General features: G+C 41.8%; 1 protein-coding gene across 11 annotated transcripts; it reads right to left on the reverse strand.

The window, feature by feature from the left end:
- Positions 1-1,339: 1,339 nt before the first annotated feature.
- On the reverse strand, positions 1,340-17,631 carry UBQLN3 (ubiquilin 3). 11 transcript variants are annotated; one of them, XM_074217422.1, is made up of 3 exons: positions 17,458-17,529; positions 3,801-3,915; positions 1,340-3,127 (listed from the first exon to the last, which is right to left on the reverse strand). In XM_074217422.1, the coding sequence occupies exon 3, from the start codon at positions 3,060-3,062 to the stop codon at positions 1,524-1,526; it is 1,539 nt and encodes a 512-aa protein (XP_074073523.1). In that variant the 5' UTR covers positions 3,063-3,127; positions 3,801-3,915; positions 17,458-17,529; the 3' UTR covers positions 1,340-1,523. The 11 variants fall into 11 exon arrangements, with proteins under 11 accessions (XP_074073523.1, XP_074073527.1, XP_074073522.1 ...); XM_074217426.1 differs by lacking the exon at positions 17,458-17,529 and adding an exon at positions 13,943-14,043 and having other exon boundaries at positions 1,340-3,124; XM_074217421.1 differs by lacking the exon at positions 17,458-17,529 and adding an exon at positions 13,943-14,043.
- Positions 17,632-18,933: the final 1,302 nt, after the last annotated feature.

Genomic DNA, 18,933 nt, shown 5'->3' on the forward strand with positions numbered 1-18,933 from the left:
TGGAGTTAATATGATGCAGCATGTGGATATACTTGGGAGTGGGCTATATTTTTTGTATGGTTCTGGTGAAATTGTTAGTGCAGGGATCACAGTTGGGTTAGGTGAAAATGCCATGAGAGGCTGAAAGGCAAATAAGGAGTTTGCAAAGTTGTAGGGAAGGGTGGTATGGTGTGATTGTGTTGAGACAAGTGTGCAATAGGAAAGGGTGAAATGTAATCTATCTTTGCACTTCTGATACACAATGCACCACTTTGGGTTGTAATAATCTGCTGCTTCACTTTGAAGATCAAATTATAGGAATCCAGAGGAGAAGTTTAGCCCAGCATGCTAGGAGAAAGAAAAAATTAATTGCTTGAAGCTAGAGAAAATGACAAAAGAGATTATACAAGTAGAGACTTTATGTAGGCAAAATGAATTCCCCCCCCCAAAAAAAAATCCTGCACCAAAGCTGAGACCCTGAAAAGATGTATCTAGGTAGCATCCATAGCAGAGAATTTGAGACTAGCATTATCTTTAAGGACCATTGGACCGAGAGTATCAGAGACCAGGTACAAGAGTCACCATGAGACTCTGGATAATAGATGGTGAAGCCAGCAGACACTCGGGAAGTAATTCAAGAACACTGGAACTAGAGAGGGGCAGGTCCAGTGAAATCAACTCCATGCCATCATCATAAGCCACTCAATGGGGTTCCTGTAATGATAAGAGGTGGGAGGTGTCCCTGAAAACATCTATTGCTCTGCATACATGAGCTTATTCCCTCTGTTGACATATGTCTTTATGAGAAAATATAACTCTTAGAATGTTATTTCATTCAATGTCTTTGCAGTTGCATCTTTTGCTCAGAATTAGAGGAAAAATACACACCTATGTGTATCATGTTATATTAGGAGCTTCACATACTATTGTTTAGATACAGACTTAAGAGTATCGAAGCTTGGGTAGAGGTTCTTCATGTGTCTCACTTAAAAGGGAGATTAGGGATCAAAAGGGAGTTATATATTTTGTTGAGAATTCCTGGGCATAGACTTAGGGAAGATGACTAGACCTGAAAATCAGAGGAAGAGGAGATGGAGAGAACCAGGAGGTCCTTACTTTAGATCATACTCTAAATCTGTACTTTGTTACTTAGGATGGATTGTTCTATCTAAAGGCACCATCATCTCTGCCTCACAAAATGGGAATAAAATCACTTTCATTAGGTTATTTGTTCACTCTACTAAAGATAAATATCTCTTCCTATGAAACAGAATGAGAGACAAGGGGAGTTTGTGGGCCTGTGATGAAGGGAATTATAAACCCCAGACCTTCCCCAGTAATTCAGCCCTTCAAACAAAGTGACACAAGACACATCTGGCCAAGCAGTGGCTATTTAGTGGAGAATGAGACAGCTACCACAGTGGTACTGTCCACAGTGATCTCCGATTTGCATAGGAGATTATCCGAAAATGAGATATTTCTTCTTCCTCTCCCTCTCTCTCCCCCTCTCCCTGCCTAGGCTCCCCAAGGTTATGATCAGGGTGCTAGACCTGGGGAGCCCCCAGTAGCCTCTCAATAGCAGCATAGATGTCTCCGCCAGTGGCAATCAGTGCTTGCAGGTTGGCATCACGGTTGGAGAAGCCCATTGCTTTCAGTTGGTCCAGCTCCTGCTGGAAGCGACCCTCTGCTGGAGGTGGGGGCAGTGGTGGTGGTGGTGGGGTCTGAAGGGTATTGGGGCTCGCATGGACCAAGGCCTGGAGGAGTTGCAGTACAGCTAGTGTAGACTGATGGGAGGACATTCGGGTGTTTGTCCCCCCACTCACTCCTCCCACATGACTTCCACGGTGCCTTCCAGAAGCCCGTAGGCAGGTTCCCAGCCCTGGAATCTCCATGGACAGTGTCTGCAAGCCCTGTTCAATCTGTAGCCAAGCCTGTAGAGCCCGAGGATTAGTAAGAATAGGTAGCAGGGGTAGACGGGGCCTCAGAGGGCTGCCTGTAGTGAGCTGGTGCAGTAGGGCTGGGTTCTGATGTAGAGCATGCAGGGCATCCCGCAGGGCAGAGGCAGAGGGTATGGAAGGGCCTGGCAGGGAACCTTTGCCTATAGTTGGGGACACATCCTGTGAGCCAGGTCCCAAACCCATGCACAGATTGGGCATGGCAGAGTTATAGGGTGAGGTAGACTGTGTTGCAGCTCCCAGAACCCGGCCCTGGGCCCCAGGCCACACATTGCCCAGACGAAGAGGCCCAGCTGAAGGGGAAGAGCTAGTAGGCCCAGACAAGGGAGCTGGACCCTTGGAACGGGGTACTGAGGCTGGGACTGTGAGTATCAGCTGTTGGATATCAGCATAGACCTGTCTCAGGGCATTGTCACCCCCAGGAACAGCCTTCAAAGCTCCCAGGCCTCTCTCATCTGCTCTTAGCATCAACAATTCTCTCAGCAGAGCAGAGCTCCTTAGGGTCTCAGGAACTGCCTCAGCAGCTGGTGGTGGTGAAGTGGTCTGTGGATGAGCCATTAGCCGCCCAGTACCAGGAGAAGGGTTGGTGCTAGATGCAGCTTCACCCAGCAAACCTTGTATGGAGGGATCATCCAGAAATTGCACCACAGCTTCAGGGACTGCCATGAGGAGCTGAACCAGATGGCCAAGGAAGTCTGTCAGATCTATGCGGCCCAGCCTGGCCAAGAGCCCAGAAGCTCCTGCGCTGGATGAAGACCCATGGCTATTGGTGGCTGGGAGGGGTTGGTGTGAGGTGGTAGGTATGGTAGTTGGGTTGCATGAGCGGGTGAATCCAGGGAAGCGATTGCGCACCACCAGATGGACAGTGGTGCCATCCAGGACTCCCCTCTGGTTCAGTGTGTCCTGGTCATGCAGGATCTTCCCTGTGAAGATGAGCACCAGACAGTTCACATCACAATGAAGACGCTTTGAGATCTGCTCTTTGAACTCCCTAACACTGCAGTTTTCTGCCAGGGTGAACTCCTGGTGCTCTTGTGGTGTCTTTGCTGTTACTGTGATGAGATGTGGTGGTGGCTCCCTGCCTGCCACCAGCCTACTGTCCCCCGCTTCTTCCCGGGAGCCTGCCATGCTTCAGTGATGTGCCAGGGCTAGTCTGTCTGCCCAAGTCCTTGGGATGAGGGGCGCTGTGCCTGCTGGAGTGGGGAGCAAGGTTGACCTTGGAGAGCTACCCCTGCACTCTGCTCTATGTATATCCCACCACCCAGTTTGGAGCTCACCCCTGTGGCTGTATAACTCTTCAGTTTCCTCACTCCCCCTGCACCCAGGGCTGCTCCCCATTAGCATCTGGACCAAGGCAGAGGTGGAACCTTTGCCCTGGACCTTCCCGCACACCCTTAGGAAAGTCTCAGGGAATGTGACCTCAGGAATGAGGTCACAATGAGGAGCTGTAGCCATGAAGATTAGGGTTAGGCACAAGCTTCTAGAACAGGAATGGGGAATCTTTTTTCCACCAAAGTTCATTTGGATATTTATATCGTTACTCATAGGTCATACAGAATCATCAACTTAAAAATTAGTTTGCTATATTTGGTCAATTCATCCCTAAAAAAAGGTGCTAGATTTATTGAATTTCAAGTCTTGCCTGCTGTTGCAATGGCAGTGCCAGACCAACTGATTTTGTAGACCTCAGCCAGATGTTTCCCTGTCCCTGTTCTAAAAAAGATATGGAGGGGGAAGTAGGACCACAATTAACCATAGGTAGAGTAAGGGACCTATTCTGATGATTATGATGGACTCTTCATGACCACCCACCTATCACATTTCCTGAAATTCTATCATTAGAATAATCTTCCTATTATGCATTACCTTTTCTAAATCCCTTATGGAAGGAAGAACACATTAGACCAATACCATCCCATTCATGCTCCAAAAAGAATTGACTGTTGTTTTCTGAATTGATCCAAAAAGATCTTGGCATAGGCTGAAAATAATATGGGATAAATAAATATAAAAACCCCATACTTGGGTTTAAAAATCAGGTGCTTCTGCATAGTTTAGGGAAGATATAACTAAATGAAATAGCTCTTGATATATATAGGAATGTTAGTGGAACCAAGCTTAATTTTGCAAATTAACTTAATTTGCAAATAAAATCATAAAAGCTAATAATGCAAGCACAGAATGTATGAAGATTGTTACCATAGCTAAAATAAGAGTAACTTTTCTATTGATTTTGGTCAGCCCCCATTTAAATCATTTTCAGTTTGTAGTACTACATTTTAATGAGTACCTTGACAAACTGGACTACATTTTGAGGACAACCAAAATAATGTGGGACCTGGAGACCTTGACAGATTGACAATTAGTTTAGCAAACAGACCATATTTAGTCTAAGGGAAAATAAAAACTTTAGAGGATTTGTTGAGTGCTTATGATGTACCAGATACCATGCTAAATAAGTACTTTACAAATATCTCATTTCATCCTCACAATAATCCTGGGAAGTAGGGGGCAATGATTATCTCCATTTGACATTTGAGGACACTGAGGCAAGTCAAAGTTGTGATTTGCCTATGGTCATGTGTCCAATAAGTATCTGAGGCTACTTTTGAACTTGCCTCTTCCATACTGCATTCTCAATGTTCCAAGCTTTTTAAAATTTATTTAATATTTATTTATTCTCATTTTGTACAAAATTTTTATACATTAATAAAATATTCTTGTTTAAGAGTAAACAAAATACCCCCTTCTCCCAAAAAATAGACTCACTTGAGCGATAAAGTAAAGGGGAAAGAAAAAAATTTAAATTTAAATTAAAAAAAATAGTAATAATTGTAGGTATGGCCAAGTGGTGCAGTGTACGGAGCAACAGCCCTGGAACCAGGAGCACCCAAGCCCATATCCAGCCCCATACACCCAACAATCACCCAGCTGTGTGACATGCAAGCCACCCCAACCCCACTGCCCTGCATAAACCAAAAAAAAAAAAAAAGAGAAAAAAAGACCTAAAATAAAATAAAATAAAATAGTAATAATAATAGGGGTGGCTGGGTGGCAGACAGAGCACTGGCCATTGAGCCAGGAGCACCCAAGTCTAAATCCGGTCTCAGACACCCAATGATCACCACACTATGCAGCCCCAGGCAGGCAACCCAGCCCCATTTGCCCTGCCCCCCCCAAATATTAATAATAAAAATGTGCTTCAGTCTGTGTTCCAACACCACCAACTCTGTTGCGGGTGGATCACATTTTTATGGTAAGTCCATCACAAAAGTTACTTCCATATTTTTCCACCATTGCCATTGTTGATCGCAACTCCTTCCTTTCGTATTTCTCCACTACCATGTACTATATTTTCTCTCTCCTTTCACTGACTCTGATGTAGGGTAGCTGCGTGGCACAGCAGACAGATCCCTGGTCGTGGGACCAAGAGGCCCTGAGTGCCCATACCACCCCTTAGGCCCAGCATCCACCTGGCCCTATGGTCCTGGAGCGGCCTTCCAATCCCAGCCCCTTGCAAGAAGTAAAAAAGAAAATGTGTCATATCTGACCACTCTCCCCCATGGTCCATCCTCTCCTCCATCACTCACATCACCCCCCTTACCCCTGCCCCAACTTCTTACTCCAGATGTCTATACCCCATTGAGTATATATGCTGTTTCCTCTCCTAGCCACCTCTTACGAGAGCAAAGATTCCCTCATTCCCCCTTGCCTTCCCCCCTTCCATATCATTGCAATAGCTCATTCTAATAAAGAAAAATCTTATTCTATGAAATATCTTGGCCTATTCCCCCTCTCCTTTTTCTTTCTCCCATTCCATTTCCCTTTTTTCTATTGACTCCATTTCTATACCATATTTTATCTTCAAATTCAGCTTTCTCCTGTGCTTCATCTATAAAAGCTCCTTCTACCTGCTCTGTTAATTGAGAATGTTCATATGAGTATTATCAGTGTCATCTTTCTGTACAGGAATACATGCAGTTCATCATCATTAAGTCCCTCATATTTTCCCCTTCTCCTCCCATCTTTATGCTTCACCTGAGTCCTGTATTTGTAGATCAAACCTTCTGTTCAGCTCTGGCCATTCCAACAGGAACATTTGAAATTCCCCTGGTTCATTGAAAGTCCATCTTTTTCCCTAGAAAAGGACATTCAGTTTTGCTGGGTAGTTAATTCTCGGTTGCATTCTAATCTCTTTTGCCTTCCGGTATGTTATATTCCAAGTCCTATGAGCTTTTAATGGTTGCTGCTAAATCCTGTGAGATCCTGATTGCAGCTACATGGTATTTGAATTGTGTCCTTATAGCTGCTTGTAATATTTTCTCTTTGACTTGGGAGTTCTGGAACTTGGCTATAATCTTCCTGAGCGTTGTTTTTTTGGGATCTCTTTCTCGGGGGGAATCTGTGGATTCACTCCATTTCTATTTTTCCCTCTGCTTCTAGGATATCAGGGCAATTTTCCTGTAGTAATTCTTTGAAAATGATGTCAAGTCTCTTTTCCTGATCATGACTTTCAGGTATTCCAATAATTTTTAAATTATCTTTCCTAAATCTGTTTTCCATATCAGTTGTTTTTTCAATGAGATGTTTCACATTTTCTTCTAATTTTTCATTCTTTTGGTTTTGAAGTATTGAGTTCTGATTTCTCATAAATTCAGCAATCTCCCTGAGTTCTGTTCTTTATCTGAAGGATTTGTTTTCCTCAGAGAGCTTTCTTATCTCTTTTTCCATCTGGCCAATTCTGCTTTTTAAAGCATTCTTCTCAATAACTTTTTGAACTGTTTTATCCATTTGACCTAAGCTGTTTTTTAGCATGTTATTTTCTTCAGCATTTTTTTGGATTTCCTTGACTAAGCTGCTGGCTTCATTTTCATATTTTTCCTGCATCTCTCTCCTTTCTTTTCCCAGTTTTTCTTCTAACTCCCTCATTTGATTTTCAAAGTATTTTTTGAGCTCTGTCATGGCCTGAGTCCAATTTGTGTTTTTCTTGGAGTCTTTAGACACAGGAGCTTGTGCTTCCTCATCTTCAGACTGAGTGTTTTGATCCTTCTTGGGGTCACAGGCAAAATATTTCTCAATGGTGTTCCTTTTGTTTCTCTGCTCATTTTCCCAGTCTTAGCCTGTTTTGGGGGTGCTTCCTGAGCTTTTGGGACACTCCCACAAAGGTCTCAGTGTGTGAGGCTCTGTCCTTCCTCCTGGTCTGTGAATGACCATAAGCATCACCCTCTGCCACAGGGCTGAGGTGGAGGGGAGTCCTACTGTTCTGTGTGGCGGGGGGGCCTAGACTGCGATCAGGATCTGAATGTGGTCAGAACTCCAGAGTCCTGTTCCACAGGCAGAGCTTGGCAGTCTCTCTCTTCACTCCCCTCCCTAGGTTCAATGGGCTCATGCCCTGGGGGCTCCTGTTTACCAGCTCCGCCTGCTTCTGTTTCCTGGATCTGGACTTCCTTGGCCATGATGCTTGCTGTGTGCCCTGAGGGCTGGGCTTCAATGTGCTCACTCTCGCAGAGGTCCCCCCCCACTGTTCCCCCAAATTGTGCCTGATGCTCCCTGGGGCGCAAGTCAGGAAACTCCCCTGCTGCTGTGAGCTGTGGCTCCCAGCACCCTGGGACTTCCTCTGGGAGGCTGAAGTTCTTTCGCTCTGGCGGCCACCCCTCCAACCCCGGGGGAGCAGTGTCTTTCTGCTCTTTTCCAGGTTACCTTGAGTAGGAGAATTGCCTCCCTGGGTCCCTCTGTGGGTTCTGTCTCTCAAAAATTAGAGTCCTTAGTTTATAAGTTTTATGAGAGAGCACCTAAGACAGGATCCTCTCTTGTTGCCATCTTGCCTCCGCACCCAATTTTCCAAGCTTTTAAAGGATTATCATATTAGAAGAGGGGCTTAGACTTATTCTGCTTTGCCCCCAGTTAGGAATAGAACTGCAAATAGGGTGGAAGTTGCAGAGATGCAGATTTAGCCTATCCTTTGATAGAACTCTTAAAAATTGACACTATCTAAACAGTGAAATAGATTACTCTTAAATCATCACACAATCTCATGGTTGGAAGGGACACCACACAGATAACTGGAATACAATATAGGAAAGAATAGGCATATACTAAAAGAAGAAAGAACAATAATTGATACCAAGGACCTGTAGTCAAGGGAGGCAGAGAAGGTAGAATTGTGCCTCAGCTCAGATTGCATAATCCCTCACAAACTGGGTTAAATTTGTGTACACTATGTATACATCTGTGCTACCTCAGATTAGGTTCATATAGTACAATCCTGACTCTGATGCCTACCTAGTCTACCACATTTCATTGATTGGTATTTGTGTGGTGTCTTAAAGATCTGAATATCTTTCATCAGAGTTGATCTTCTTGACAGACTTCTATCAAGTTGGTACCATCATTTCCCCATTTCTACAGGAAGACTAAATTCAAACTTGATGTCAGGAACAACTGTTTAATAATGTTCATTTATTTTAGTCATGCCTACCTCTTTGTGATTCCATTTGGGTTTTTCTTGGCAAAGATATTGGAGTGTTTTGCCATTTTGCCTTCCAGCTTATTTTACAAATGAGGTAACTGAAGCAAGAGTTGAATGGTTTGCCCATGGTCAGATAACTAGTGAATATCTGAAATCAGATTTGAACTTAGTTCCTTCTGACTTCAGGACTAGCTTTCTATCCGCTGCCTAATAGAACTGTTCAAAGGACATGCCCCTAGAGGTTGTGGGTTTCCCTTCCTCAGAGGCTAGATGATCACCTGTCATGTAGATTATAATGGGACATTCCCTTCATGTCCAGGTTAAACTAGACAGCTGCAGGGATCCCAATTCCTATATATATTCTGTGATTCTGAGGGGCTAAATAGTTAGGTAGGATCCCATCTCTGGTCTGCTACATAACACCTTTAAGGTGTTATTTGAGATTGAAGGAAATATATTTCCTGATTGGAAGATGAGTGCTACCTCAATTATCATAGAGAAGTTTCTAGAGTAAGTATGTACACACTTTCATTGTTAGAATGAGCAAGATTCAACATGAGGGGATAGATTGGTGGGGAAGGGTTGCTATTCCAGTGACAAGGAAAAGCATGGGAAATTATGCTGAGGCAGGAAAAGGTAGAGTGCATAGGTAGCCTCTACTTGGACATTAAATTACAAATTTCTTAGTTGGACAGAACCCTCAGAGACCATGTGGTTCAGCCCTTTATTGAGCAACTATAGCTTCTACATTATATCTGACTATCTTTTAAGACACAGAACATTCCTAGTGTTCCAGCTAAAGGGTAGATGCAAAACTTATCTCCATCCTTACCCCTCTTCTAAATGAGGGGCAAGATTTCTATCCCAAGCTTCTAATTCAGAAACTGAAAATTCCTGAAACTCCTTAATTTCTGACATTCTATAGTCACTCCTTCAGAAATGTTTTAGGTGTAATCTGGGTCTCTCAAGATCCCTTTAGTTATCCTGTAAATGAATTAGAAAAGAATAACCTCCCCTCATCTCTTCTAGGCATCCTCACATAAATTCTGTCTTTTTTTTACACATTCTTACCTTTGTTGCTTTGTGGTCATGTAATCAATAAGGATCCCAAGGAATTGAGGTCATAACAGTGACAGCCATAACCAAACTAATTCTAGATGAGAATCTAATTTGACTATGACCTCCCCTACTAGATCTGCACCCCAAGTCTCTCAATGCAGCCTAAGACTATTTGCTTTCCTTGATAGTCAAAAAGTTTTGATGGGCACTGTGCTAAGTACTGTAATACCTATTATACAGTGTTGAATTGTGTTGGGTTTGCATTCCAAAATTATTTCCAGAAAATCTCTAGATGGACTTGTACCTAAACTTCTGTAATCTAAGATTAATAAAGTTGAATTTTTGGATCTAAGTGTAAAACCTTTTGATTGCATCTCAATTAGATTAGGCCCAGTACTCTTGTGCTTGAATACTGACTCAATTGGTATGTTCAATCATTAATAAACATTTATTAAATGTCTACTAGATATCCTGCACTGCATTGAGTACTGAAAATATCAACAAAAGAGCAAAAATCTCTATTCTCAAGGAAATACTAATTGGGAGCTGATATATAAACTATGGGTAAATAAGATGCACTTATGTATATATATTATATTATTTATATTATTATATTATATATTATATTATAATTTATTATATTATATACATAAATATATATATATTATGAATCTATATATTTGATAAATTGGAAATATCATTAAGTAGAACTAGAGGAAAGACCTTGTAAAAGTAAAATGTTAGTGATCTCTCCCATCTTTGTGTCTTCTTACAATGTTATAATCTTGGTATCTATGTTTCTGTCCAAATTACTGCTAAGAATCATACAGAATGAAGCACTGATCTCTGGAGCTATTATCTACAAAGTCTTCTTTCAAGCTTATTTGAACTGTTGATGACTTCATCGCATTATTCAACCAGTTTTAAAGTTAACTATATTATCACCTAAACCATATCTCTATTTTTCCTCACTAAAATAGAATTTTTATTAATATGGTCAAGAGGGAAAAAATGTTAGTATGGCTTGATGACTTTTTTAAGTTGCTTTTTCAGAATGACCATTAGCTTTTGTAGATGTTCACTAATCAAATTTAATAATTTATACATCTTAGCCAGTAATCAAAATCAAGATTACTATGTGTATATGTATATATATATATATATATATATATGTATAAATATATATGTAAAGGATGTAGAATTTTAAAAAATTATAGTATTTTCCCTAGTTTCATGTGAAAACAATTTTTAATCTTTGTCTTTAAAAGCAAATTTTCTCCCTCATTGAGAAAACAAGCAATATGATATAGGTTACGCATGTGTAGTCAGGCAAAACATCTCCATAATCCAGAGGAAAAACTATGGATTCTGAATGCAGATGAAAACACATTATTTTCCTTTTTTAAAAATTTGTTTTTTACTCATTTTTTTCTTTTAAGTTCTGATTTCTTCTTTTACAACAAAAATATGGAAATAAGTTAAAAATGATTGTACTTGTATAACCTGTCAGATTACTGAGAAAGGGAGAGAGATAGAAAAATGAACTCAAAAGCTTACAAAAACATGAATGCTAGAAACTATCTTTGCATTTAATTGAAAATATAAAATAACATTTAAAAAATCTCCATTATTCATGTTGTAAAACAACATATCCACATGTTCTAAAAAAAATCTAAAGAAAAAAATATTCTTCACTCTATACTCAGACACCATCCATTCTTTCTCTGGAAATGGACATCATCCTTAATTATAAATCTTTCAGAGTTGTCTTGGATCCAAGTCATTCAAGCTTATGATCTTACAATTTTGCTGTTACTTTGTATGTAATATATTTCACTTTGCATCACCTCATGTCTTTCCAAATTTTTCTGAGAGCATTCCATTCATTTCTTTCAGCAGAATAGTATTCCATCATAATTATCTATCACAATTTGTTCAGTCTTTCCCCAATCAATGGGCATCCCCTCAATTTCAAATAATTTGCTATAAATAGCTGCTATAGTATTTTTGTACACAAGTCTTTTTCCTTTCTGTTTAAGGAGTGGGTAGCATTGCGTATAAAAAAGATACTCCATATGTCAGAGATAAAAATCATGATAAAGGGAAGAAACTAATGTAGCAGGAGCAGGGATATGTTGTAACTAGTTTGAACAGGCTCTTAAATTTTTAGTATGAATAACTTTAGACCTTGGAAATTAGTCAACTAAAATAGGGACTTGATTTAATGTTTTATCATCTAGATTTAAGAGACATGGAGAAAATATTAATTCTTCTATGTAAAAGTGTTCTAAGTACTTTGAACTGTTAAACCTACACTACTAGATGGGTATGTGCTAAAAACCACACTCTTACAGAGGGGAAATAAATGAAAATATCAGGGATAAATAGAAAAAAAGATGTTATATAATGGGGGGAAATAAAGAGGGGGGGAAGATCTTCAGTTTTCCAGATATTTATCATCTCTCTCTCTGTTAGGAAATATTAGTCTATCAGAGGCAGAGAGGATGCTCTCAAGAATGCAACTTTGAAGATAGAAAAAAAAATCTCATCAACTCTGATATTTAAAAAGATTATCCAATTTTAAGAGGAAAACAAAATTACAGAATGCCAAGTTGGATATAAAAACATGGTATGTCCTATAAAAAATAGCTTTAGTGAGTGTAAAGATAAGAATTAGTCTAAGATGTAGAAATCTCAGGCTAATAAATGGGCATTTTGAATGACATTTTAAGGACAAAAGATCAAAGAAGAATTTGACTTTAAATAGGTTTGTTAGAATATATGAATTGAAGATAACCAAATGGTTTATTTTTATCTGCCAAGTGGAATGATTTAATTAGGAAGAAATATCACTAGGTAAGGGTAGTTAAGTAAACCAGTGATAGATCATGTTTATTTTTGTGAGCTAATCCCACCAGGTCTGGATGAATGTTTATCTTCCAAGAATATAGATAGAACTAGAGGTCCACTTTTCGATCAACAATCATGAATTGTGCTCTAAGAAATGAGCAGAATTTTCTCAAAAAAACCTGGAAAGACATATATGAACTGATACTATAGGAAATGAGTTAGAACCAGGATAACATTGTACACCGTAATAATATTGTGAGATGATCAACTATTAATGACAATTATTTTCAGCAATACAATGATGCAAGATAATTCTGAAATACTTAAAAATGCTATCTGCAGAGAAACCACTGATAATTGTTTGAAACGTACTTTTTACTCTTATTTTTCTTGAGTTTTTTCTTTTACAATGACTAATATGTAAATATACATGACCACACATTTATTATCTATATCTAATTGCTTGCTTTCTCAATGGGGGACAAGATGGGGAAGGCGGGTGAGAATTTGGAACTCAAAACTTTAAAAATGTTAAAAATAGTTTTTACATGTAATTAGGAAAAATCAAATACTAAATTAAAAAAAAACTTATATGACTTCCTTAAGAATGGGTCCTACCAAAAAACCTTATTTTCTTTCCTAGTTAGTAAGTCGGGGATGTGAGAGGCATATCAGATTTCAGCAAATTATTTGATAAATGTCAGTGAAGCCAGATAAATTACTGGATCCAAAGATTAGTTAATATTAACTTGGGATTGCTATTTTGGAAAAAAAATAGGTCAATAACATTTATTCAGCATCTTCTGTGTGCCATTACTGTGAAGATCACTCCACATATTGACTGCTTAACATTTTTATCAATGGTCCTAGTTAAAGCATCAGATGCTTGTCAAAATTGCACATGGTAAAAAATCAGGAGAAATAGGTAACATGTTAATGATAGAAGCAAGATGGCAAAAGACCTGAAAATACTAGAACCAAGGACACAATCTAGTAGGAAAAGATGGGATATAAAGATTGTTTGAAATGTATTATGTTTAAAAGCTTTCCACTGAGATTCAAATAATTAACTGTAAAAGTATAGAAAGATAGAGACATGACTAGATGGGCCATTAGAAATATTAGAAATGGCCCAGAGATTTTAAGGTCTGCAAAATAGCAGTAGTCAACTGTATGTGAAGTGGTAGCCAGAAAAGCTAATTTTATCTTGGATGATTTTGATAGAAACAAAACCATGAGAAGAGGCATCCACAGGATTTTTTTTTTAGGTTTTTGCAAGGCAAATGGTGTTAAGTGGCTTACCCAAGGCCACACAGCTAGGTAATTATTGTCTGAGACTGGATTTGAACCCAGGTACTCCCGACTCCAAGGCGGGTGCTTTATCCACTATGCCACCTAGCCGCCCCTATCTACAGGATTTTAATTTGGGTATTAATAGAAATATTGTGCCTATAATTTGATTAAGTATCAAATGAGATATTTTTAAAGCATTTAGCTAAAGACCTGGCTCATAACCCTAGGTGCTTAGTCCTTGTTGTTCCCTTCCTAATATTCATCCCCAATCCTGAAGAGGAGAGATATTAGTCTTACCTTACTCTGCCCTAGTCAGAACCCATCTGGAATACATTACCTTTTAAGAAGGTCATTGACAGTGTGCCCTGTTACAGTTGTAATTCAAGAGCTGGCCTTGCAACTAGCAAGACCGGAACCTAAGTCCTGCCTCTGACTCATATTGATTATGACCCAAGACAAGTCATAGACCACCATTATAGGCATCCCCAAGACTCTGAACTGCATTGATGATCTCATCTCTAATTTAAATAGGGAGTGTCCAAAATCAAGAGTTCATTATGCCAATTAATCACAAATCCAATCCCTACTCCTATCCAATGACAAACAGAGCACATTAAGAATGGATCTGAAGGGAGATTAACCTTAATTCAAATAGAGATATTAGACTTAAGAAAAAAAATTAAGACACCCAGGACAGGTGACTGTTTTAATGTAAACCTTACTCTTATTTCCCATGCCTCAATCAGTTCCCCCTCACCCTAAAACAACCTCCCCCATTTCTCTTCCCAGAGAATTTAGAGGGATATAAGAACTTAGATCTCAGGTCTTGTCAGGTGACAAATTTGAATCCCAGAAAGGGGAATTGACTTGCTTTAGGTCAAATACCTAATAAATGCGTCAGGATTTGGACCCATTTTCTGTGATTACAGTTCCATAGCTATTACCCTATGTTTCTGTTTTTCTTAAACCCACTCCTGCCATATGATTCCCACATTTCCTTTTCTATTCCACCCAGTTGCCTCCCTTCCAATTCCTTCCATCCTCCTTTCTGAAGACTTCCCCTTCCCAACCGACTTCCCTCTGCCCACCTCCCCAGTCACACCAAACATTAAGACAGAGACTTTGACACTGGAAGGTGGATGTAATTTCATCCTCGAGGCAGGCACAGGGGGCACTGAGTAGAGCAGACCCCCAAGATCTGGGAATCATCTGGTTGTACACTAACCCACCCTCTTTTTCTCTCTCCCTCTCTTCCTCAATCATCTGGAACATTTTTTTTTCCACATAAAGGGTATCTCGGTAAATTTAGTTCATAGTGTGGCTGCATTCCAGGGGGTTGTAGCAGGGAGTGGGGCAGGTCTGGGGGGGCAGGGGCAGGGGAAAGGGGAGGTCAATCCTGTTAGGATGTCTTTGACCCCCTCAGCTTCTCCACAGCCCTGCCCACATCACCCTCTGTGGCAATGAGTGCCTGGAGGTTTGCCTCTGGGTTGAGGAAACCCATGGCTCGCAGCTGTTCCAGCTGGGGCTGGAACTGAATCTGAGGCTGTTCCAATGGTGATGACAGCAGCTGGGGACTGGTGTCATTCAGGATCTGCAATATCTGGAGGAAGGAAAAGGACCGAGGTCCTACCCCAGTCAAGCCTTGACCAGTTTGGGCAACTGGGGCTGAGGGCTCCTCTGGTATTGCCACTGATGTTCGATTGTTTAGGGGATAGGTGCCTGTCTCAACCTCAGCAGTGACTGAAGGGTTTCCTTGGGTCCCCAGGGAAGGTGTGAACCAGAGGAGGAGACGGGGTGCCTCAGTGGCCAGGGTTTGTAGACCATGCTCAATTTGCAACAGGGCCTGTAAGGCACGAGGATTTGCCATGGCTGTTTGTAGGTGGATGAGCAATGGCAACTGCCCTTGCATCTCCTCCTGAAATTGTGGGCCACCCTGAGAGGAGATGCTCAGGGTGACCGGTCTTGGGGACCTCACAGAGGCTGGAGTGGTGAACCATGCAGACTCTGGTGCCTGGGGAGCTCCAGTTATTGGGGATGGGGATGAGGTCATAAAGTTATCTCCTCTGGTGGCTGTCAGACCTGACACCAGATTGGGCATGTTGGTGGTATGGCTCTTGGGGCCTACACTGTCATCTTCTGCCTTCTCACTACCCCTACTAGAGCTGTTAGTTGTATGGGGTCTCAGAAATGCAGGGCAGGTGGTCTTGGCTTTGACTGCAAGAGGCTCTTTGGGTAAGGACTGTCTGATCCCAGGCTGCTGGGCTGGGGGTACTGTGGGGGGTACATGGCTCCCTGACAGAGGCATTGGACCAGGCTGTTGACATAGACCCAGAGGGGATGCTGGCCCCTGCAAGTAAGCACCCAGGCCTTGTGGGGGATCAGGGACCTGCTGTAGGTAGCCTGCTAACCCTATTCTTGGGAAGCCTGGAGACCCTTCTTGGGAGTTTAAACTAAGTGGGACATGCCTGGAGTTGTGGCCCCCATGCCGCCTCTCCCATCTTCCAACTGTGATCCCATACTGACTGGCCCAGGGATTGGGGAGGGGATCACAGTTCTCAATCCTAGAGGGCTGACTACATCCCGAACTTGTAGTACTGGAGGTGGCAGCTGCAAAGGGGTTCCCACCAAAGTGCTCCTGCACTGCATTTAGCATGGGGTCCAAGACATCCGTGTACATAGTCCGTAAGGCATTGTAACCACCAGGAATGCTCTCTAGGTTACTGAGTGCTCTGTCCTGGCTCCGCATCATTTCTTGCATCATAGCTGGGTTACGTAGGAATTCTAGGGTTTGGTGCATGATCTCTGGGTTGTTGAGGATGTGACCAATTTCTGGGTTATGTTGGATCAGTTGCTGCATGTAGGAATTATCAAGGACCAGGTGACGGACCAGGCCCGTATTGGAGAGAAGGCCCTGGATGAAGGGGTCATCGATGACCTGGGCCACCAGCTCAGGTATGGATATGTGTTGCCACAAGAGCTGGCTCTGCAGGTTAGGAAAGCTGCCAGATGTTTGACCCAGTCCATTTTGCTCTGTGAGGACACCCAGGCTAAAAGGGTATACTCCATCAGGGTGGACTGGGACTGGTGATTGGGGTGATTGGGGTGGAGGAGGTGGAGGGGATGGGGCTGGCTGGCAGGGGGCCAGACACTCTGGCCCAATACCCCTCCTCTGCATCTTGATGACTAGGTGGACAGTGAGCCCATCACGAATGCCACACTCTACCAGGGAATCTGGGTCTTTGAGGATTTTTCCAGCAAAGATAAGGACCAGCTGGTCAGGGTGGGCCTTGAAATGCTGAGAGATCTCCTTCTTCAGCTGCTGGATGGTACAAGTGTCCTGTACTGCAAACTCCTCCTTGGCCTTGGGTGTCTTCACCGTTACCTTGATGATGTGAGGGTCCATGGTGGAAGCAGAGCTGGCCTGGGATGGGACCTCTCCACTCTTGGCCATGGTGGGTAGAGGGGCTGGGTCGGTGGGGATGCAGCTGGGGGGTGGGGTGGGATGAGGCCTTAGGGTCTGGGCTAGGGGTGGGAGAAATTTATCAAGAATTGTCCTGAGTGGGAAGGGGATCTAGAATTTACAACTAAATGACAGAATGCCTTCCCTTGGGAAAGTCTCCTTTCCTTTCTAATAGGTTTACTGCCTGGAGTTGATTCTTTATAGGACCATGGAGGGGGCCATAAGGGAGAAGGGGGGGGGGTTGGAGACTGGAACAAGGACTAAGGTGGTTGTGGGACAGCTAGAAGAGTATAGGGATGGGATTTGCCTTAAAATGGGAAAAGGAGTTATCATGAGAAAGACCTAGAACCCTGCTTACAAAGAAACAGAGCCCCCAGCCTTGGTATACTTACCAGTCAGCCACGGCGGTCCCTCCTTTCAGGCAAGCCTCCAGGTGACCCCCATCCTCCCCCAGCCTGGGATAGTCGCCTTCTGGGCTGGAACCCATCCTCTTACTCTGTTTGTGACCTCAGTGCTGACATCACAGCCACATGACTTCTTGAGGAAATCTTAGAACTCCAGGAGTTCCCCTCAACCCTTCTGTTTCCAGGGCTATTTTCCCTCACAACAGACCACAAACTGTTCCTCTTCCCTGTACCAGTACTCTTTACAACCCTCTGAGCCTCCCAGATGTCCAGGGCCCCAGTGAACTATGACATGATCAGAGCTAGAGAAGAGAGCATCTTACTCCCATCTTTCACTTCACCTATAGTCTAGTTCCTAAGGGTTGAGATTAGTATCACATGGGGAAGGGGGGGAGGGTAAGTCTTATGAAGAAATAAGATCCCAGGGAAGAAAGGAGACTTAGATAGTCTACCCTGCAGTGGGGAGAGGAAAGAAGGTTGGTCAACTTCTGTTTTTTTGCCCATACTCCTTTAGTAAACATTTCCAGATACAAAGAAAAAAGTCACAATTATTTCTATGTCAAAGATGCTAAATGATTTCCAATTAAGTAATGGGTATGAGTAGAAGACAACTGACATAGTGTTTAACCATGAGATTTTGGAAATCTGCCATTCAATATTTCTTGAACTTCCATTCTGTATTTTTGGGCCAATATGAACTGGATTTGAAAATGCAAAGAGGAAGGAGAAGAAAGTACTGTTAAGTAAAAGGGAGATAAAATATTGAGCAAAAGAAAGGTTCTCAACTATTCTTTCTTCCTCGAGACTTTTCAGTATAACCGATAATTTATAGCAAATTAATATCAGTATATCATGTCGAAGAAGTGTGGTAAAATGGATGAGGTACTGAACTAAGAGTCTTGAAGACCTAGGTCTGAATTTTGACTCAGAGAATCACTGACTGGGTGACCTTGAAGTCACTTCTCTGGGCCGAAGTATTTTCTCTAAAATCCTTTCCTGCTTTTAAAATCTATGCTCCTAAGAACATTGGATTTCCTGTCTCCACTCAAATCTTTAAATAGTTTCCCATAGGCCCAAACACAAAATGTAATTATTTAGTCCAGTATTCAAGTCTTTTCAACTCAGCAAATACCTGTCTTACCATATGTCTAGAATCTTATCCGTGGTAGTGAAAAACCTTGGACTCATGGAGCATTGAGTCCAGTAAGTGTACAAGACACACAAATTATTATACACAATAATATATGATTGGTAAATTAAGCTGTTGGCAGACATAATAGTAGCAGGAAGGTTACTGATTAGGGGAATCAAGAATTTCCAAGGGAAGTAATATCTGAATTGGGCCTTTAAGGATTGTTAAGAGTTTGTAGAGGAAAATAATCAAAGAATGGTAGGTGGTTGGGGATACAGAGGATATATTTATAACCAGAGTTTGGCTCAGGGGATTAGAATAATATGAGAAAA

Source organism: Macrotis lagotis, chromosome 1, assembly GCF_037893015.1.
Source record: "Macrotis lagotis isolate mMagLag1 chromosome 1, bilby.v1.9.chrom.fasta, whole genome shotgun sequence".
In the NCBI taxonomy this organism is placed as follows: domain Eukaryota; kingdom Metazoa; phylum Chordata; class Mammalia; order Peramelemorphia; family Peramelidae; genus Macrotis; species Macrotis lagotis.

Bases quoted from the DNA above. Each gene is read 5' to 3' on its own strand.
- UBQLN3 (XM_074217417.1), bottom strand. From the start codon at position 17,552: ATGGGTTCCAGCCCAGAAGGCGACTATCCCAGGCTGGGGGAGGATGGG. The intron at 17,091-17,457 runs GTAAGTATACCA...CCCACCCCCCAG, and splicing joins GGGACCGCCGTGGCTGACTG to CTGCATCCCCACCGACCCAG.